The 18,112-nt window shown below is 35.1% G+C and overlaps 2 protein-coding genes and 1 pseudogene across 11 annotated transcripts in view; 2 read left to right on the top strand and 1 right to left on the bottom strand.

Annotated features, from left to right (window-relative positions):
• Window positions 1-18,112, bottom strand: part of Gluclalpha (glycine receptor alpha 1) — a 91,282-nt gene that overhangs the window by 60,131 nt on the left and 13,039 nt on the right. The window lies entirely within an intron of this gene.
• Window positions 1,507-6,287, top strand: LOC145964780 (fructose-1,6-bisphosphatase 1-like). The gene is made up of 4 exons (XM_083087886.1): window positions 1,507-1,761; window positions 4,222-4,692; window positions 5,120-5,309; window positions 5,999-6,287. The coding sequence occupies exons 1-4, from the start codon at window positions 1,589-1,591 to the stop codon at window positions 6,182-6,184; spliced, it is 1,020 nt and encodes a 339-aa protein (XP_082944012.1). The 5' UTR covers window positions 1,507-1,588; the 3' UTR covers window positions 6,185-6,287.
• LOC145964769 (uncharacterized) lies at window positions 7,134-17,901 on the top strand (annotated as a pseudogene). The gene is made up of 14 exons (XR_014436551.1): window positions 7,134-7,248; window positions 7,626-7,802; window positions 8,116-8,206; window positions 8,592-8,760; window positions 8,903-9,053; window positions 9,178-9,343; window positions 12,230-12,469; window positions 12,672-12,882; window positions 13,735-13,931; window positions 14,254-14,467; window positions 14,780-14,942; window positions 15,307-15,555; window positions 15,750-15,965; window positions 17,260-17,901. The product of XR_014436551.1 is annotated as an uncharacterized LOC145964769 (transcript).

The following is an 18,112-nucleotide window of genomic DNA, read 5'->3' on the forward strand; positions in this document are numbered from 1 at the left end:
AGAATCGTTATATCGCCAAATTGTGCCGAATATAGTCGAATGTTAACGAAATTAACCAAAGTTCATGCATTCCCCCCTTTTCTTCACCGCATTTATCAGTTACCCCTTTCAAAAGGCTCTATCTATTCAGATGTCAATGGCATAAACTCACGTCTCGACGCACGGTGCGCAAATTAATATCCATAAGGTTGCTTATTTCATTAAACATTGATGTAATATTTCTTGCAAATTAAATAAAGTCATTGTTACAGAGGGAAGATGAATGAATTTGCGTAAAACGTAAAATAGTCACAAAAGCCACAAATTGCCGTTACATGTTTACCGCGTACGCGGTTCGATCGATCCATCTAACATCGTTACGACGCTAATTTCGTCATATGCCATTTAGTTTAATTATACTGCACGACAGAATAACAGCATTCGCAACAAAGTTCCGGCCCGATCTATCGCGAATTAATTAATTCGGAAATTAATTTCAATTGGAATTCGTAATAGCGTTTTCAAATAAATCGACAATCTAATAAAATCCGTGTAGTACACGAGTTCAAAATCTTCTTATCTGGCGATGCGAGGAACAAGGAAATAATTTTTACAAAAATTGTTACACCGCGAGACTCCACATTTATAACGCAGAAAGGTAAGGCATAATCGCTGAAACAAATCTTATAATGCTAATTAGTTCCCGTGTGTGATGTATGGCCGCGTAATAACACTGCTGCGTGCACGTGTCACCCTACAATATTTTCTTTATATATTCCCTTTTCGCTTGCAACATCGCGCATATCGCGCAAAACCGAATACGTTACAGAGATAATACGTGTTCCGAAAAAATAACTCGCGGAAAAAGCGAGGCGAATAAAATAAAACGCGAGGAGCGAGAATCTCAGTAAAAGCGAAATAACTGCCGAGTTAAATTCGCGTATTAACTGCGTCATTGTTCGCGCACTCCACGTGATTATCGGTTTTTTCAAGAGACTTAATTTTTTTTAAATACGTTATCACGCCAATGTATAATTAATCGACGCGCGTGGTTACGTTTAAATTTATCAAAAATATATAATTCATCGCGTTTGCGTCAGAGAATTAATGAAATAACATTTATGTAGCAGCGAATCAAACATGAATCGCGAACATCAATGATAACATATTTTTCCAACACGATAATTGATTTCGCGAACTATTTCAGAAATAAATTCTATCATGTTTTAATTTTCGAAATACCTGCAATACACGCTCACAAACGTCCGTACATCGTTCGCACTTGTTCGTACGATTATTTACCAAACTATATAATATAAATTATTTTTGACAAACGAAGCGATTATTTAGATCTAATTAATAATGCACTTTGAGAACTGTCATCTTCAACGAGCACGCGTATCTTGTCGACAGAGGGGAATCGACGTTGAAGCCGGCAAACTCGATTACTAATGTCGCTGCTTTCACTCGCGCGATAACGTGTCGTCGGTTTAATCATAGTCTTATATAACGCGGTGTCTCGGCAGCGCCGATTTCAGTCTCGGTTGAGCCGAGCCGAACCCAGGTTCCTCTCACCGGCTTCTCCGCCACTTTATTTCGACCGCGCGCGATGACATCAAAAGACATAATGGACTCGGACTGCATGACGCTCACGAGATTCGTGTTAGCGGAGCAGCACAAGATGCCGACGGCGACCGGCGATCTCACGCAGCTGTTGAACAGCATACAGACCGCTGTGAAGGCCGTCAGCTCGGCCGTGAGGAAGGCCGGTATCGCTAACATGTGAGTAGACGCGGACAAAGCTCCGAGTGTCGTCCACGTCAGCGAGAAAAACGTAACGCGGCCGCGGAATCGTTCGTTACTTTCTGTACGTCGAGTAGATAAAAGCAAGGTACACGTCCCGAGAGAATTGCTTTATAAATTGGAACTTTTTAATTTATAGAGTACATTAAACATGAGACAGAGAGAGAAAGAGAGAGAAGAGAAAGATACTTTAAAAGATATACAGGGTGTTTTTTATCTTGAGACATCGAAATATCTCGTAAAGTCTAAAAGATACGATAAAATGATTCAGACAAAAGTTGTATGGTTTCAAGGGGGACATAAGATGGTGCCATTAGTTTGACCTTAAAGAATCACCTGAAGGTCACCTTCAACTTTTTAAATGGGACATATGCTTTTGCATATTCTTGTAGCACATCCAAGAGCTTTCCAAAACACTATAATTAAGTTAGTTTTCATTAAGTATTTTCCGAGTTATGAGGCTTGAAATCATTTCTTAATTTTACATAAACCGTAAAATATCTTGTAAAATATTCATTTTTCGATTATCTTACCTGAATATTTTATGTTCAAAATAATGAGAGGAATCAACTGGTGTAAAGAAAACACAGTTACTTTTAAGGAAAAATATGTAATTTGCAATTAACAATTACATATTTTTTCTTAAAAATAACTATGTGTTTTCTTTACACCAATTGATTCCTCTCATTATTTTGTACATAAAAGTATTAAGGTAAGATAATCGAAAAATTAATATTTTACAAGATATTTTACAGTTTATGTAAAATTAAGAAATTATTTCAAGCTTCATAACTCGGAAAGTATTAATTAATGAAAACTAACTTAATTATAGTGTTTTGGAAAGCTCTCGAAATGAGCTAGAAGAATATGTAAAAGCATATAGGGTGTCCCATTTAAAAAGTTGGAGGTGACCTTCACGTGACCTTCAGGTGACCCTTTAAGGTCAAACTAATGGCACCATCTTATGTCCCCCTTGAAACCATACAACTTTTGTCTGAAACATTTTATCGTATCTTTTAGACTTTACGAGATATTTCGATGTCTCAAGATAAAAAACTCACCCTGTATAGTTGTTATAATTTATCTAATAATAATTTGTATCCTTTGTAAATTATTTGTAAATTATGTTATTCTTTTCTAAATTATATAAATACAGTTCAAGTTTTATATAGCTCTATTATCAATCAAGATGCGCGGTTGAAAAAGGAAATCGAGAGTAATTAGAGAATACACTGGGGAGACGTTGAAAAACTGTTAAAGTTTCCGGAATGAAAATAAATTGAACAGTTATGCTTGGAAATCTTCACATTTCGAAATAATTTCACAAGAACTGAGCGATATATAAATTCAGCTACAATAAAACAGTTGAACATGTGTGTTAGAGTTGACGATTACAGAAAAGTGACTAACACGTAGAAGATTGATTTGTTAAACCGACAATATTTCAATATTTCAATATTTGTTAATCGATTAAAATAAAGAGAAATTAAAAAATTAATTAATTATGGACGCGTACGTGATTTTAATGAATGAATTAGAGATTACTTTAAACATTTGCTTGAAAAGTGGTTGTGCAACGAATACAAAATTTTCCTTCTCTTTCTCTCTCTTTCCTATATTCTTTATGTTTAAATTATCTTATACTTTCTTATGCGCAATTTTATATTTTATATTTTCACTTCATGCGATGGACACAATTTAACACGCGGCAGAGCAGGCTCGACTAATGTCTTGCATAGTGCATGTGCCAAGTCTCCATAGTGTCGTCAACTCGGGCTAACGTTCGCTCATCACTATTTTATTCAAATGTATTCGGCAGCCGCATGTAATTTCGCGCATTTACCGTCATGCTCAAGCTGCCGATACACGCCAGTAAACATTAGTCTCTATGCCGTGACAATTCTGTATAGCCTTGCATATAAATAACGTATAAATGATTTCCCTTTATTATAGTGCTTACTGCGTCAACATGAATAAAACCATTTCATAACTGGTCGCTTTTGCATCGAGAAGCAAGCTCTCAATAATCTGACACTGATTAACTAGCATAAGCATGCCTCAAGTTGAGATTGGAAAGTAATAATTAAAATTTTCTTCGATGATATAACTAATGATTCTTATCTCTCGACATTTTTTCGCGATATTTATCATAATAATTACCTCGACCTCACTTCTAATTTAATAATAAAAAAATAATTTAATATTTTTTCGAATATCGAATTTAACATCTCTTTACATAAAAAAATGTATAATTTAAAATTTAATATTTATATTATATTTTTAACACACACACATGCACACATTATATGAAAATATTACGAGAGCTATTCCAATGTTACATTTACCCGATTGTCGCAACTAATTCGATTGACCGCACAATGATCGTTGGGGAATAGCAATCAGCTGTTAAGCGCGTACGATGCATTTCGATTCGCTCAGGTACGGTATCGCCGGCAACACCAACATTCAGGGCGAGGAAGTCAAGAAGCTGGACGTTCTGAGCAACGAGCTCTTCATCAATATGCTCACGTCCTCCTTCACCACGTGCGTGCTCGTGAGCGAGGAGAACCAGCACGCTATCGAGATGGAGACGGAGAAGAGCGGCAAGTACATCGTGTGCTTCGACCCGCTCGACGGCTCGTCCAACATCGACTGCCTCGTCTCGGTGGGCTCTATCTTTGGAATTTACAAGAAACCCGAACAATCCGGGGATACCGCGGTATCGCAGGCGACCGCCTTGCAACCTGGAAGAAACTTGGTCGCGGCGGGATATGCTCTCTATGGCTCGGCTACCATGATAGTCCTCTCGATCGGTCGCGGCGTCAACGGATTCACGTATGATCCGGCCATCGGGGAATTTATACTGACCGAAAGGAACATGCGTATGCCTGACAGAGGGAACATATATAGGTAAGGGAAAAAAGAGGCAGAGCGTGAGATGATTCCGTGATTGAAGAAAATCGCATTCGGAAAGATGCTGTAATTTTCGAAAATTTACGTAATTAAAGTAGTCGTCGTTTTATATTCAAATGTACGACATTTAAAACCCACTTTAGATTAAAATCTGCAATATCCGGCAAAATTCAAGAAATGGAAATCTATTCATAATTTTAATGTATATCTTAAAGTATATACATTATACATATGTGTTTTGTTTTCCAAACATTTGTTTGCACATAACATATAATTATAAATAGAATTTTCCTGCGCAAATTATCTAAAATACGTCCTTGAGTGTTAATTTATATTTTAAAATTATATTTTTCTCGCAAACTAAAATATTAACAAGATTGTGTCGTCGATTATATTGAAAAAAAAATCGTATAATTATTTACAGTATTAACGAAGGTAATGAGAGCATATGGGACTCGTCCATTAGGGAATATATACGATCAAAAAAATATCCCACAACCGGAAAACCCTACAGTGCAAGATACGTGGGTTCCATGGTCGCCGATGTACATCGAACGATTAAATACGGTGGTATCTTCCTATATCCCGCGAGCAAGAGCAATCCCAATGGCAAGGTAAGCTCGTGATAATATTTTCAAACGTTATCAATTTAACGTAAAAATGTTTCGTAATATTTCGGAGAAATAAAACGAAAAAAAAAATGAATAGAAAAACGATTGTGCAACGCATTGCAGTCTTCTCGGCGATACGTTTATCTCGCTTCTCGCATTTTTTTCTCGACCGTGTTCATTTTCGCCCCGATTATTACCAAACACCCCTCTGACCCCGCGTTTAACGGATATACTTATCACCACGAGCAACTCGAGTAATGAAATAGCTCGTTGTATAACAGCTTCGGATTATAACAGATGTTTACGCTGTGCGATAAGCGTGTATGGGAGAGTATCGGACTTTGGAAATTATTTTATCTAGACGCGGTAAATATCTGGTTTTAACATCGAATCGATGTAGCGGTAACCTCTCAATTTTTATGTAAATACGTGAAAAATTATCGGACTTTACGCATTATCCATTCTGGTAAACACGCGATTCTAACTTTTTATCGATATATTGGCGTCATGTAATTTAAAAGGGAACATGTTTATCCATAATTATCTTTTCCGCGTTTGCCATCGTGTGCACACGCATATTATCGCATATTTTAAATATACTCTCTTCACCTCTGCGCTCAGATACGTTTAACAAATTAAACAGCCGCGATAATTATTATATAATTGATGCTAATGTAATTTTGTAATTTCAGCTGCGACTTTTATACGAATGCGTACCGATGGCTTTCATAATCAAGGAAGCAGGTGGTCTGGCGACAAACGGCAAGATTGATATTCTGGATATCGTTCCGGAGAACATTCATCAGAGATCGCCAATTTTCTTAGGCTCCAAAGACGACGTTAACGACGTAATGGCGTGTATAAAAAATAAAAACTAATGAAGATGGATCTCAACGAATGGAATCTCCCTGGGAATGTTTAAACCAACGAATTTTGTAATATTGATTTGTTGTTTTGCAATAAATTTATTTTTTCATTAAATTCCGTCTACGTCGCATCAAGAACAGCCACATCATTTAAATACTCGAATAATTCATTATCGCTGCGGGTAAATAATTGATAATTATTAATTAATCGAGATTAAAGTCAGAGAAAACGCACAAATGTAATAAATTTCACGTTGTCAAGCGCTTTTGCAGGTCATTACGAATAATCACGGGCGATTGTTGACACAAATCCGGAAAATTCGAAAATTTATCGCATTTTCGCGAAATGCTAAAATTGCACTAAATGTCAACATGGCAAATTATAAAATTTATTTAGCATCAATGTAAACAAACGTATATCTATTTCATATATAAATATATTTATATTTTCTTAGAATAGAAATATATATATATTTATATAATATATATATAATAGAATAGAAATATATTTATATTTTCTAGAAGCACCGCAATTAAAAGACGATGAAAAAAAACATCACCATAAATAATATAAGAATTTCGATCATATATCATCAAAGAGCTCGATTTATTTCGATACTTCTATATCCCAATATTTTATTATTCTATATCCGAAGGACCACGCGGTAATAATAATTTTTTCACGAGTACCGTGTTACTTGCCATGCGTGCGAGCAGCGCACATAATCAGGGCCGCCGCGTCAAGCGGTGTCATTTCCGTTCTTCCGTCTGTTACAACCGTTAGTGAAACAACGGGCGCGCTGATAATGTTGCTATTTATTCCGCACGCGCCATACACGCCCGGCTCGGGCTTATAACCTCTCCCTCGGCGTGCACAGCCCGCGCCCGGCGAGAGAAGTGCATTCGTAGGAGAGCACGACCGACTATTGATCGGCCGGTCGACAGTGCGCCAGCGCAAGTCGACCGGACGAACCGAGGCATTCACGAGCCGCCCTCAGCCTTAGTGCGTTTGGTCGACGTTTATGCTTATGGTCGTCGCATCGAAGCGTCCTTAGATGCTGCCATTATGTCCGGTGGTACGTAAACGTTTTATTGAGAGAAAAGCGGAGAGAAAAAAAGAGGCGTTTTTATCTTGGTTTAATCTCGGTAGTTTAATCTCGATAGACGCGAAATCGTTCCTCTCCTCGAGTTGATGTCGAGAAGCCGGCTCTTCTCGTCGTGACGTAAATTATGCAGGGGTGAGACGCGGTATTTATTGACATCGGACGAAATGCAACCTCGATATACGTGACTTTACGGGGATACGCTCTTGCGAGTTTTATATCCCTCGACGAATTTGAATCCCGCAAAACGCTATTGATTCTTTGAGAGTTTAATATTTCTATCGAGAGATTTAATTGGCGATGGAATATTAACGTTGCGATATTAATCATCTTTTGTTTCGCTCAGTAAGACAGGGATTATATCGGCTTCGCGACGCCACCGGAGCAAGTGCACCGAAAATCGGTGAAGAGGGGCTTCGAGTTCACCCTGATGGTGTTGGGTGAGACCGGCCTCGGCAAGTCGACGCTCATAAACAGCCTCTTTCTCGGAGATCTGTACAAAGACCGACGAATTCCGGATGCGGCAGGTGCGTGTAATTTATTCTTGACACTACTCGTAAATTTCCGCGGAAAATTATCGGTTAGACAAAAAACCATTGTCTCGTCATCGATCGTCAGTCTCTTCGATCGAGCGTTATGTTCGACGATGTAATCAGAATCGGTAATTACGGGGGCGTAAACGTCAATCCGCAGACGGTCGCCCTCTCTGATATGTATTTTCCGCACGCTCTCCACGAGTTATTGACACGCGAAAAATATTTGATCAGCTTGCATCGTTGGCAAACCGCTCGTCCCGATCTCGAGGAGAAGTCGATAAATATTCATCGTACACTCTTTCAGAGCGCGTGGCTAAGACCACCTCTATCGAGAAAGACAATGGATACAGAAGAACGCGGCGTTCGGCTCCGTTTAACGATCGTAGACACGCTAGGTGAGAAGAATATATTTTTTTTTTCCTTTTTTCGTATCAGACTAAACAAATTACATATACAATGTCTCTATATGTCGATAACACACATTGACTTAATTTTATAAATAAAGAATAATTTTATACGTAAATAAAAAATAATTTTGTAAAAATAACGATATTAATTTTATAAAATTAACAATTTTATAAATATACGCGCGATATATCGATTTTTTGTAAAATATATTGCAAGGATACTATTTAAGGAATTTTCTAAATAAAAGAAAATAATTTTATATACAAGTAAAAAATAGTTTAGTAAAAATAATTTTGTAGATTGCAATTTTATAAATATTCGCGATATATCGATTTTCTGTAAAATATGTTACAAGTAATAATACTGTTCAAGGATTCGGCGATGCGGTAAATTGCGAGGACACGTGGAAAGCGTGTTCGGCTTACACAGACGAACAATTTCGCCAATATTTTACGGACGAAAGTGGATTAAATAGGAAAAATATTCAAGATAACAGAGAGTACACTGTTGTCTGTATTTTAATACCGCCATATGGTCACGGGTATGTGGTAACATTCAACTCGACATTTCTACTTTATATTACGTATTGAAAAATAATTATCTCGCACGATAGCAATTGATGAAATTTTAATATAATAGGAATTCAATTTTCTTACTCTAATCCCGAGTTTGTCTCTTTGCAGCCTCAGGCAAATTGATCTCGAGGTATTGAGGCGTTTACATCGAAAAGTTAACGTCGTTCCCGTGATAGCAAAAGCGGATACTTGAACCACTCATGAGGTGAAAAAGTTGAGAGAACGCATTTTGGCAGATGTCGAGGAGCACGAGATTCAGGTAACGTGGCAAAATTTCAACTTTAATATTTCGATTATTAATTTTAAATGACGCAAATTTTATTGCCAGTATAATCCTATACAATTTGTTTGTACAATATATATATAAATAACTTTTCGCACAGATATATCAATTCCCGGATTGCGACAGCGACGAGGACGAAGAATTCAAGCAGCAGGATAAAGAGTTGAAAGCCTGTATACCGTTCGCGATTGTCGGAAGCTCGACGGTCTTGGAAGTTGCTGGGAGAAAAGTCCGCGATCGACAATATCCGTGGGGCGTAGTGGAAGGTGAACTTTTATATTCTACATAAAATTAATATTTTTCGATTGTACTCATTCCACCCACTGCGAGGGTAAGTATAATATAATTTTGGAAAATCAATTTTTTCACGTCGCTGCATTATATTTTTTCAAAAATAAATTAACGTCTCACGTTTGCAACGAAAATTTGTTCGATCGTCGAAAGACACAATGTAATTATCATTATAAAATAAATCCTCGCTAATGAGTAGTGTTTGCGAGAGAATCGAAAGTGCACTTTGGTGCAATAGCTTCAAAAGAATCGCCGAGTCAGAACACAGAGATTTTTAATGTGCTCGATGTCTCTTATTAGAAGAATACCTAGCTTCTCGATCGAATTGTCAAGTAGGAAACGAAGCCCGAATGAAAGTAGTTAGGAATTAAAGTCGTAATTGGCAAAAGAGCCTCTGAAGCTTAAACCTTTCGACGAGTATATATTCAATCAGCGACAATTCAATTAGCATATTCGAAAGCTGAAGGGGTTGAATGATGCTATTCTTTTTGGGAAACTCGTGGTAAAACGAGTATAAATGCTCGTGTTTGGTACAAAAATATGAGAGATATAAAGTCATAAATGTTACATATTGAAATTTATTTTACTAAATATTAGTATTTGTATATTTATTTTATTTTAAATTATTCTGGAAAAGATATATTGCAATATTATACGTATTACAGTAATATTAAAATAATAAGAGAAAAAAATATTTAATAAATGCCGTTTTATTTTATTATTAAATATTCGCTGTGTGTATGTGATATCATTTTAACAATTGAATAAAATCTTTATTATCGAAGAAAATATAATTTGCGATGTAAAATATATAATCACTGCGTATACAAGGACCATAATTGCCGTTTATTTAGGCACTTCAATTTATTTCATTGTTACGACTAATTTCTTCATCCGTTTAGTTCAATATTATTACAAATTCTAATATAAATAAAAATAAATTGCACATAACATAATTATATCTGTGAAAAATGAATAAATTCGAATGCTAAAAAATACACTCGGCATTATTTCTTCTATAAATGCACGCGATAATCTTTCGGAAAGAGAGGACACGCCAACACATTTATCTTCCACGACATTTCCATTAGTATTAAAAATTAATGTATTAAGACGCGTTACAAATGTAAGATATAACGGAAATGTTTAGTATTTATGACGTTATTCCTTATCTTTTGTTGTATCTACGTATAAAAAATCAATTATTTATTTTTCATGTGTATTAACAGAAAAAGAGAAAGAAAAATCTATCTCGATATTACTAAGAAGCTTCCGTTTCATTGTCAGTGATGAATTTTTATATTTTCTACAATTTTTAAACCAATCTAAACTAGTCATGTCAAGTTTAATCACAAATCTATAGGCAAAAAAATATGTTTTCATCTTTCTTTCTCACGTCAGTTAAGATTTCAAACATAATAATTATATGACAGCGTTTGAAATTTTGTGCTTCGGTTAAGGATAGTTGTGTTTATTATGGTTTTTATCTAATTTCTTTTGTATTTTTTTCATGTTTTAAAAAGAGTTTTTAGAAATTCTCTCCATCTCTATCGCTCACCTTTCTCTATCACTCTCTCTTTATTTTTCTTCCTCTCGTTTGAAAGCTTCGAGAGACTTATAGATGTAAACAGCGAACAGAAATGTAACGAATTTGCCCGTTTTTAATTGTTTACCTACCATATAGGATCGATTAGTCGTGCCGAGCTAGTGCTATTAGTAACATTATTCTATTAATAAAGAAATCTTCAGTGCATTTATTGCAATCGCGGTAAGTAATTCGCGTTATTTGTCCGTACGCATCGATCGCACTTATCGTTGCATTTCCGCATGGTATTAAATGAGGAAATCTGGAGAATTCTATGTTTGCAGTTCGGTCATAATTATATCGAGCAAGCACGTTACTGGTTACTTAATCATACAAAGCCGGCGCGTATCTTCCTCGCAAAATTTACGTTAACTATTGTATTGAACTGAGTACATTGCATCTATCATCGTAACATCGCATTTATGAAAATTTTGATTGTACAGAGTATAAACACTATCGCGATAATAAAAAATTACATTGCGCGAATATTTCTTCGTTTATTATATTTTTATTATATGAACGTCACATATTTATCTTTACTATAAAAAATCGCAAACCAATTCTAGTTCGATGTAAAAGGGATTTTGATCGCGAAGGACGCGTGGAAGATCGTCCAATTTACAGAAAGAAGATACACGGATTGAAAGGATTTTAGTAAACGATTGCGCTGGATTTCAAATGCGCTTTGTTTCAATTTTGTACGAGTGCATAATATATCACGCAAATGTTTTCAATTCTGTATTTCAATTCCGATTTTTCACATATGGTCACGAATAAACCGAAACAAACGTGAAATTTAAAATTAATTTCGTTCATTGCGTAACGCAGTGAATATATTTTGTAATAAATTTCACGCACATCCATATCACGCTTTTACAGAATCTGAGAATCCTTTTACAAAAAAACCTATCGATGTCAACTTGACCTAACAATGTCAAATCATCATATTTTGATTCTCTTCTTTTATTATACACTATGTCAATATATAATAAATAAATGTCTGCAATAAATCAATCGTTTATATATTAATCAATTCTTGCTAAAATTATCTTCATGCATTCTACAAAAATCTTCAAACTTAAATTACCTAGTTCAGCGTGATATTTTTCCACTAGTCTAAATAAATATTCCGAGACATATTTATCGAGCGACATAGTTTCATACATCTCTTGCTGTGCAAATGACGACAAACGTAGCCGTATACATATTGAAAGCGTTGAATTGATAATCTTACAAGATTGCTCAGTTAGCAACAAATACTATGAATATTTTGCAGGACGAAAATTAAGAGACATTCAACGAAGCATGATGTATGCTAGATCCTTCATTTGCAAAATTAATAACTCGTGTTTGTTATCGAGAGTACAACGTCACGTAAAATCTACGGCTTCTGGTGGACATGATAAAACGAAGAAGGAAAACGATGAACTACAACAAGCGCTGCCGACTAGGAATATTCCCGGCCCGAAAGCATTGCCCTTGCTTGGCAATTGGTTTAGATTCATACCATACATAGGTAAGAGATCTTTCATCTCGTCGCAAGTACAAAAAATTCTTCACCATTATAGTTTATTTTTTTCTATTCTGAATTAAATATTAGATTTAAGCAAAGTCAAATAAAATATAATTCTGCACGTAATTAAACGGATATGTTGATTGTTTAAATACAATCTATTCTCCTATTTTCTTAATTTATTAATGCATGTAAAAAATGATAGGTGAATATGGTGCACACGATATGATAACGCAATTGCGGATGCTGCGTGATCGCTACGGAGATATCGTCAAACTGGACAGCGTAATGAATCGTCAAGCATACATCTTATTATTCTCAGCGGAACTATGCGAAAAGATGTATCAGATGGAAAGCATGTGGCCGATGCGAATTAGCATTGAAAGTCTGCGAAAGCAATACGATTTCGCAACAAGGTCAGTACAACACGTCTTAAGAGAAATAAAATTATTAGACAAAAATTTACGTTTTCTATATATCAATGTTTATATATTCTTGCCCATTTATCTTCGCTCATAGTACGCAAAAAATATTTATATATAATTTATGGATAATTATAATATAATAAAGATTCAAAAAAGTCCAAACTAAAAATAATGATTACTGAAAATATATGGATTTTTAATATATTATTTAGTGAAAATGCATTCTAAAATCCTTAAATAAATTTATCTATAATAAAAACGATTATAAAAGAGAGAGCAGATATATGTGAATGATATTCTACGTATAAAGAAATGTCCTGTAATTTTAATAGATTTGCTTCTATTCTCGCAGTCTATTGCCACAATACTGAAAAATCTAAAATAAGTAATTTCGCGAAACAAGCTTCTCAACTTTCGAGAGATAATATCTTCACTCAAGATTTCATTTCAACAAGACTTATCTGATGTGGCTAATTCTGGAAGTTATGTTGAAATATTAAATTAATTATTTCGATTATATAGCACAGATAAATACAGGCATTCTCGATGTATATTCGACGTGTGATAAAAAAATCGAATACAAATGTTACGAAAATTCGTAAAAATAGGGGAAATACAAGCCATCTAAGCAAAAGACCCTTGTTTTTATCATAGTTCTAATCATCCTCTCTCCATCCTTCTCTTTCCATCTATCTTGTTAGTCTCTCCTATCCGTATTTTGCACGATCGATAGTCCAGCGAGTACAAATAGCTACAAAGGTCTAACACACAAAGATCTATGTAAATTGCGTACAATACATTATCTCTGCCCATTTCTACTTTAAAAAAATCTCTTATTTTCAGCCCAGGCAAAATGTGGCACGACTTTCGTTCAAAAGTTGATCCGTATATAATGGAACCGCAAACAATCAAAGCGCACATTACGCAGATCAGCGATATAAGCGACGAATTCATAGAGAAGATGCGAGCGATGCGAGATCCTATGACCTGGGAATTGCCAGCTGATTTTAGAAACGAATTGTATAAGTGGAGTTTAGAGTGTAAGTGTACATGTGTACGAGTGAACCAGATTTTTTTATGAATATAAAAAAAGGAAATTGAAAACCTCTTTCATTTAAAATTGATTTCAATTTGATTACGATATATTTTTTTACCCGCGAGAGAATGTAATATATGTACATAATAATTCGTTTGTGTAACAATAGAATAAATAAAATAATTCGCATTCTCTCTCTCAATTTAATACGCGACTCTACAAATTGAATTAAATCGTGATACGTATTTTTAAACGGCACAATAAGAATAATTAAAAGTTAAAAATCATTCTCTATTCTAATAAATCACTTTTTGTATAATTAACAGCAATATGTTCGATCGCGTTGGATTGCCGACTAGGATGCTTAAAGCCTAATCTCGCCGCCGACTCGGAACCGCAAATAATGATTAATTGCATGCACGACTTATTCAATCTTATGTATCGCATGGACATTCTACCGTCTCTGTGGAAGATACACAATACGCGGAATCTCGAGAAGTGTCGCGAGAAGTTGTTTCGCGTGGTGGATACACTTAATAGGTAAATATTGAAACTTGTATCTGTTGGCGTATTAGTCGAGAACTTGACTTTTCATTACGTAATTTTCGACATATTTCTCCGGTAATTTTCTATCATAACTGTAAACAATTTGTTGCCGATAATATACTGTGTATTGTCTCACGTTAATTGCTTCTTGTAAAATAAATGTTCCATGATATTCCACTAGTATTTACGCACTTAATGTTTACACATAATCCCTTCTACACATTGGCAACAAATTGTAAAGCGCAAACTCCAAACGGTAGCGTGTTCCTCTAGAATTCACATATTTTCATTTACGATCTCTTTTAGAATAGCTAGTAAACACATCGAGCAAGCTGAAGCGAAGCTTCGCGAAACAACGGACGACGACACGAATCTACATGACCGTCGCATCCTGGAGAAACTTTTACGTCTTGACAAACAAACGGCTCTCGTAATGGCGCTCGAAATGCTGACGTCTGGTATTGATACGGTGAGAGAGCAAGCGAGAATTTAACTTCCGACAGTCATCGACGATTGAAATGATTGTACCTCGATCTCCCAAAAACGATTCTTACGCCGAAAAAAATGTATCGTAATAAAATTGAAATCGATTCTAAATGAAAGAGATTTTCATCAATTTTATTATGTAACAAATATAAAACTGCTGATCATATAATTGAAAATTTATATTTTTTACATTCCATTACATTCCTTTACATTCCAACTGTTTTTCTATTTAAAGCTAGAAAAGTTCATCAATTGTATCGGAATTTTTTAAGTAGAATGCTAATAAAATATGTTATACAATACGCTACTTATACATTCGCGCAGGATTAAGTAACAATCAATTACAGACTGGTGACGCAGCTGGCGCCATGCTGTATTATATCGCGAGTAACCCGAAGGAACAACACAAATTGTTCGTAGAAGTACTGTCCGTGTTACCGGAAAAAACATCGCCCATTACGTACGAAATATTAAATCAAACGAGATATACCAAGGCCTGCATCAAGGAGTCTCTCCGACTGTTTCCTATTACCATCGGCAATCTCAGAACCATGCAAACGGATGTTTGCATAGGAGGATACAAAATACCAGCAGGAGTACGTGTTAATTCTCTTTTTTGCTCTTTCTAATTATTAATTATAAAGTTTATGATTTTTTTCATTTTTATTTCTGTTTGTACATTTTTGTTCGAATATTTAAAGTTGAAGCTAGCTTTATGATGAAGAAATTTAATAATGCTACTTGACACTTTTGCTATGAAAATATCCTTTCCTTTTTTGTATGTCGGCAGTTTGATGTCGTCGCCTGTCATTCACTAATCGCGACCGAGCCTACGCAGTTTCCGCAACCACAGGAATATATTCCCGAGAGATGGTTACGGGACGATACGGAGTTTCCATCAGCAAAGCAGGCGCATTCCTTTGCAAGCATGCCTTTCGGATTCGGTCCTCGCAGCTGCGTCGGCCAACGATTTGCCATGATGAAGCTCGAGATATTGCTCTTGAAAGTTTGTAAACTTTTGTCATGTCTGATTGCCCCCCCCCCCCCCCTCCCAAGATTCAGTCAATCGAATCGCGATAATCGAATTTCCATTCGCGATAACGCGTCTTTCATTAGAAAAATAACGACGCCGAACAAAAGTAAAATTACCATTCAAATCTTTACGGTCAAAGTTGAAACGTTTCGATAAGAGTCCTGTAATGTACGTAAATCTCGACTGAGATAAAGTTTCACGTAGCGTAATCATTAATCAATTAGCAAGTTTATCATTTTATTACTAATCAATTAATTTGCGCTTCTATACATTTTTACTTTTGCATTTTTAAATCATAGAGAATGATGTTTATCATCTCTAGACGCATGATGTTCTATACTATTTAAAATTTGTCGAGGAGGAAGCTATTATGAATATCGAATATTCTGTTATTCTTCTTCCACTTTACTTTTACGTATACACGACCAACGCGAATATAAACATTCTTTAAATGGCTTTAGCACGAAAAATCGATTTATGTCCGTTTGTTTTGCAGCCACTCATACGTCGTGCATACATGCTCTCCTCTTTCATCTCAACGATGTTTTATTCATACACGTTAAGCGCAGATCCTTAATAAGTTGAGATGTTTAAACGAGCGCGAGCGCAAAAATACACTGTACGCTAAGATAATAACAGAAACAATTACGTGCTATCATACATAATATCTCTTGGAGCACCGGACTATGCGTGACTGTGCATGGCAATAACGTTGTCGCGCTTAGATATAAATTCTCGGAGGATTAATAATTCGGATTCCCGTTGGGGCGTCGTTGCTCATCTCGTAAAAAACCCAAAAGAATGATTACGTAACTCGGTTCGACAGTTTGACGACACGACACGGTATAAATTTTGACAGAATTAATCATTTTCATCCCCGTTTATCTTTGACAAGTTATTTAATTTTTTGAAAATATTTTTTTAATTTATATATTTTTTCAAATAACAATTATCAATTTTTCTCATACATATAAACGTATCATATGTATTCAAATATTTTAATTATTAATAATTATTAATATACGAAATACCTATTTTACACGTGAATTTAATTGATTTTTCATAAAGTAATTTAGACACAAAAATGAAGAACCACTTCTCTTTAGGAGTATTACGAGTTTCGGAATCATACTTTTCAATTGAATCTCTTATTCTCGATATAATTCTCGAGTGGAAAAACGGCGAGAGAAAACGGTCTCATCTTTGCCAGTCGTATTCGCCACAAACAGCAGAATAAACGTATTAAAAACGTATTTATTTTATCTAGGTTATACGAAATTTCTGGATCGAATGGCATCACGGACCGCTCAAATACGAAGGCCAATTTTCAAACATTGCGTCGCCGATGCAATTCAGGATCTTGTAAAAGTCTCCCGGCGATCGATCCACGCTGCGGGCTGCATGAAACGCAATCAGAATATCCATCGTCATTTCGTGCAACATTTTTTTAAATAATTACTGACGCCGGCACCAAAAATGTCGCTACAGTTACTGTACTTTGCAAGCGTTTATCTCGAAGAAGCCAACCGAGATGGAAAGGACACCATCAACATCCTTCCTCCCTTCTACTACGATTCTTACAATTTTAACTTCCCGAACGAATACAGAAAATGTAACACATTTTATGACAATTTTGATGCCAAAATTACAAATTTTTAACAAGCACATGGAAGAGTAAGTGCATAAACCATTGACATCTGAATAAATAGTCGGAGCAGCTTAGCTATCGATTAAGACGAGGGGAGCTTTGATATTCGCGGTAAGGGGGACTCTATGAATCTCGGTTCAATTCGGTTATTCCCGATAATGATCGGTTAATAATTCGACTCCGATCATTGACATCAAAAGTTCAACTCACATATATTGTACGAAGTTGTGTGTGACTAATGTCATATTATTTTTATATTTATTATATTACTTAATATTATTTAATATGTATATTTAATATGTATATTCAATATATATATATATATTTAATATATATATATATATACATATATATATATGTAATATGTATATACATATATGTATATAAGGATATTTTATATATTATTTAATATTATTATATTATTATATTTTCATATTATTTTTATATTACTTTATATATATAATTTTATTAT

Source organism: Camponotus vicinus, unplaced genomic scaffold, assembly GCF_025532165.1.
Source record: "Camponotus vicinus isolate PSW18456_S1 unplaced genomic scaffold, iyCamVici1.0 SCAF_14, whole genome shotgun sequence".
In the NCBI taxonomy this organism is placed as follows: domain Eukaryota; kingdom Metazoa; phylum Arthropoda; class Insecta; order Hymenoptera; family Formicidae; genus Camponotus; species Camponotus vicinus.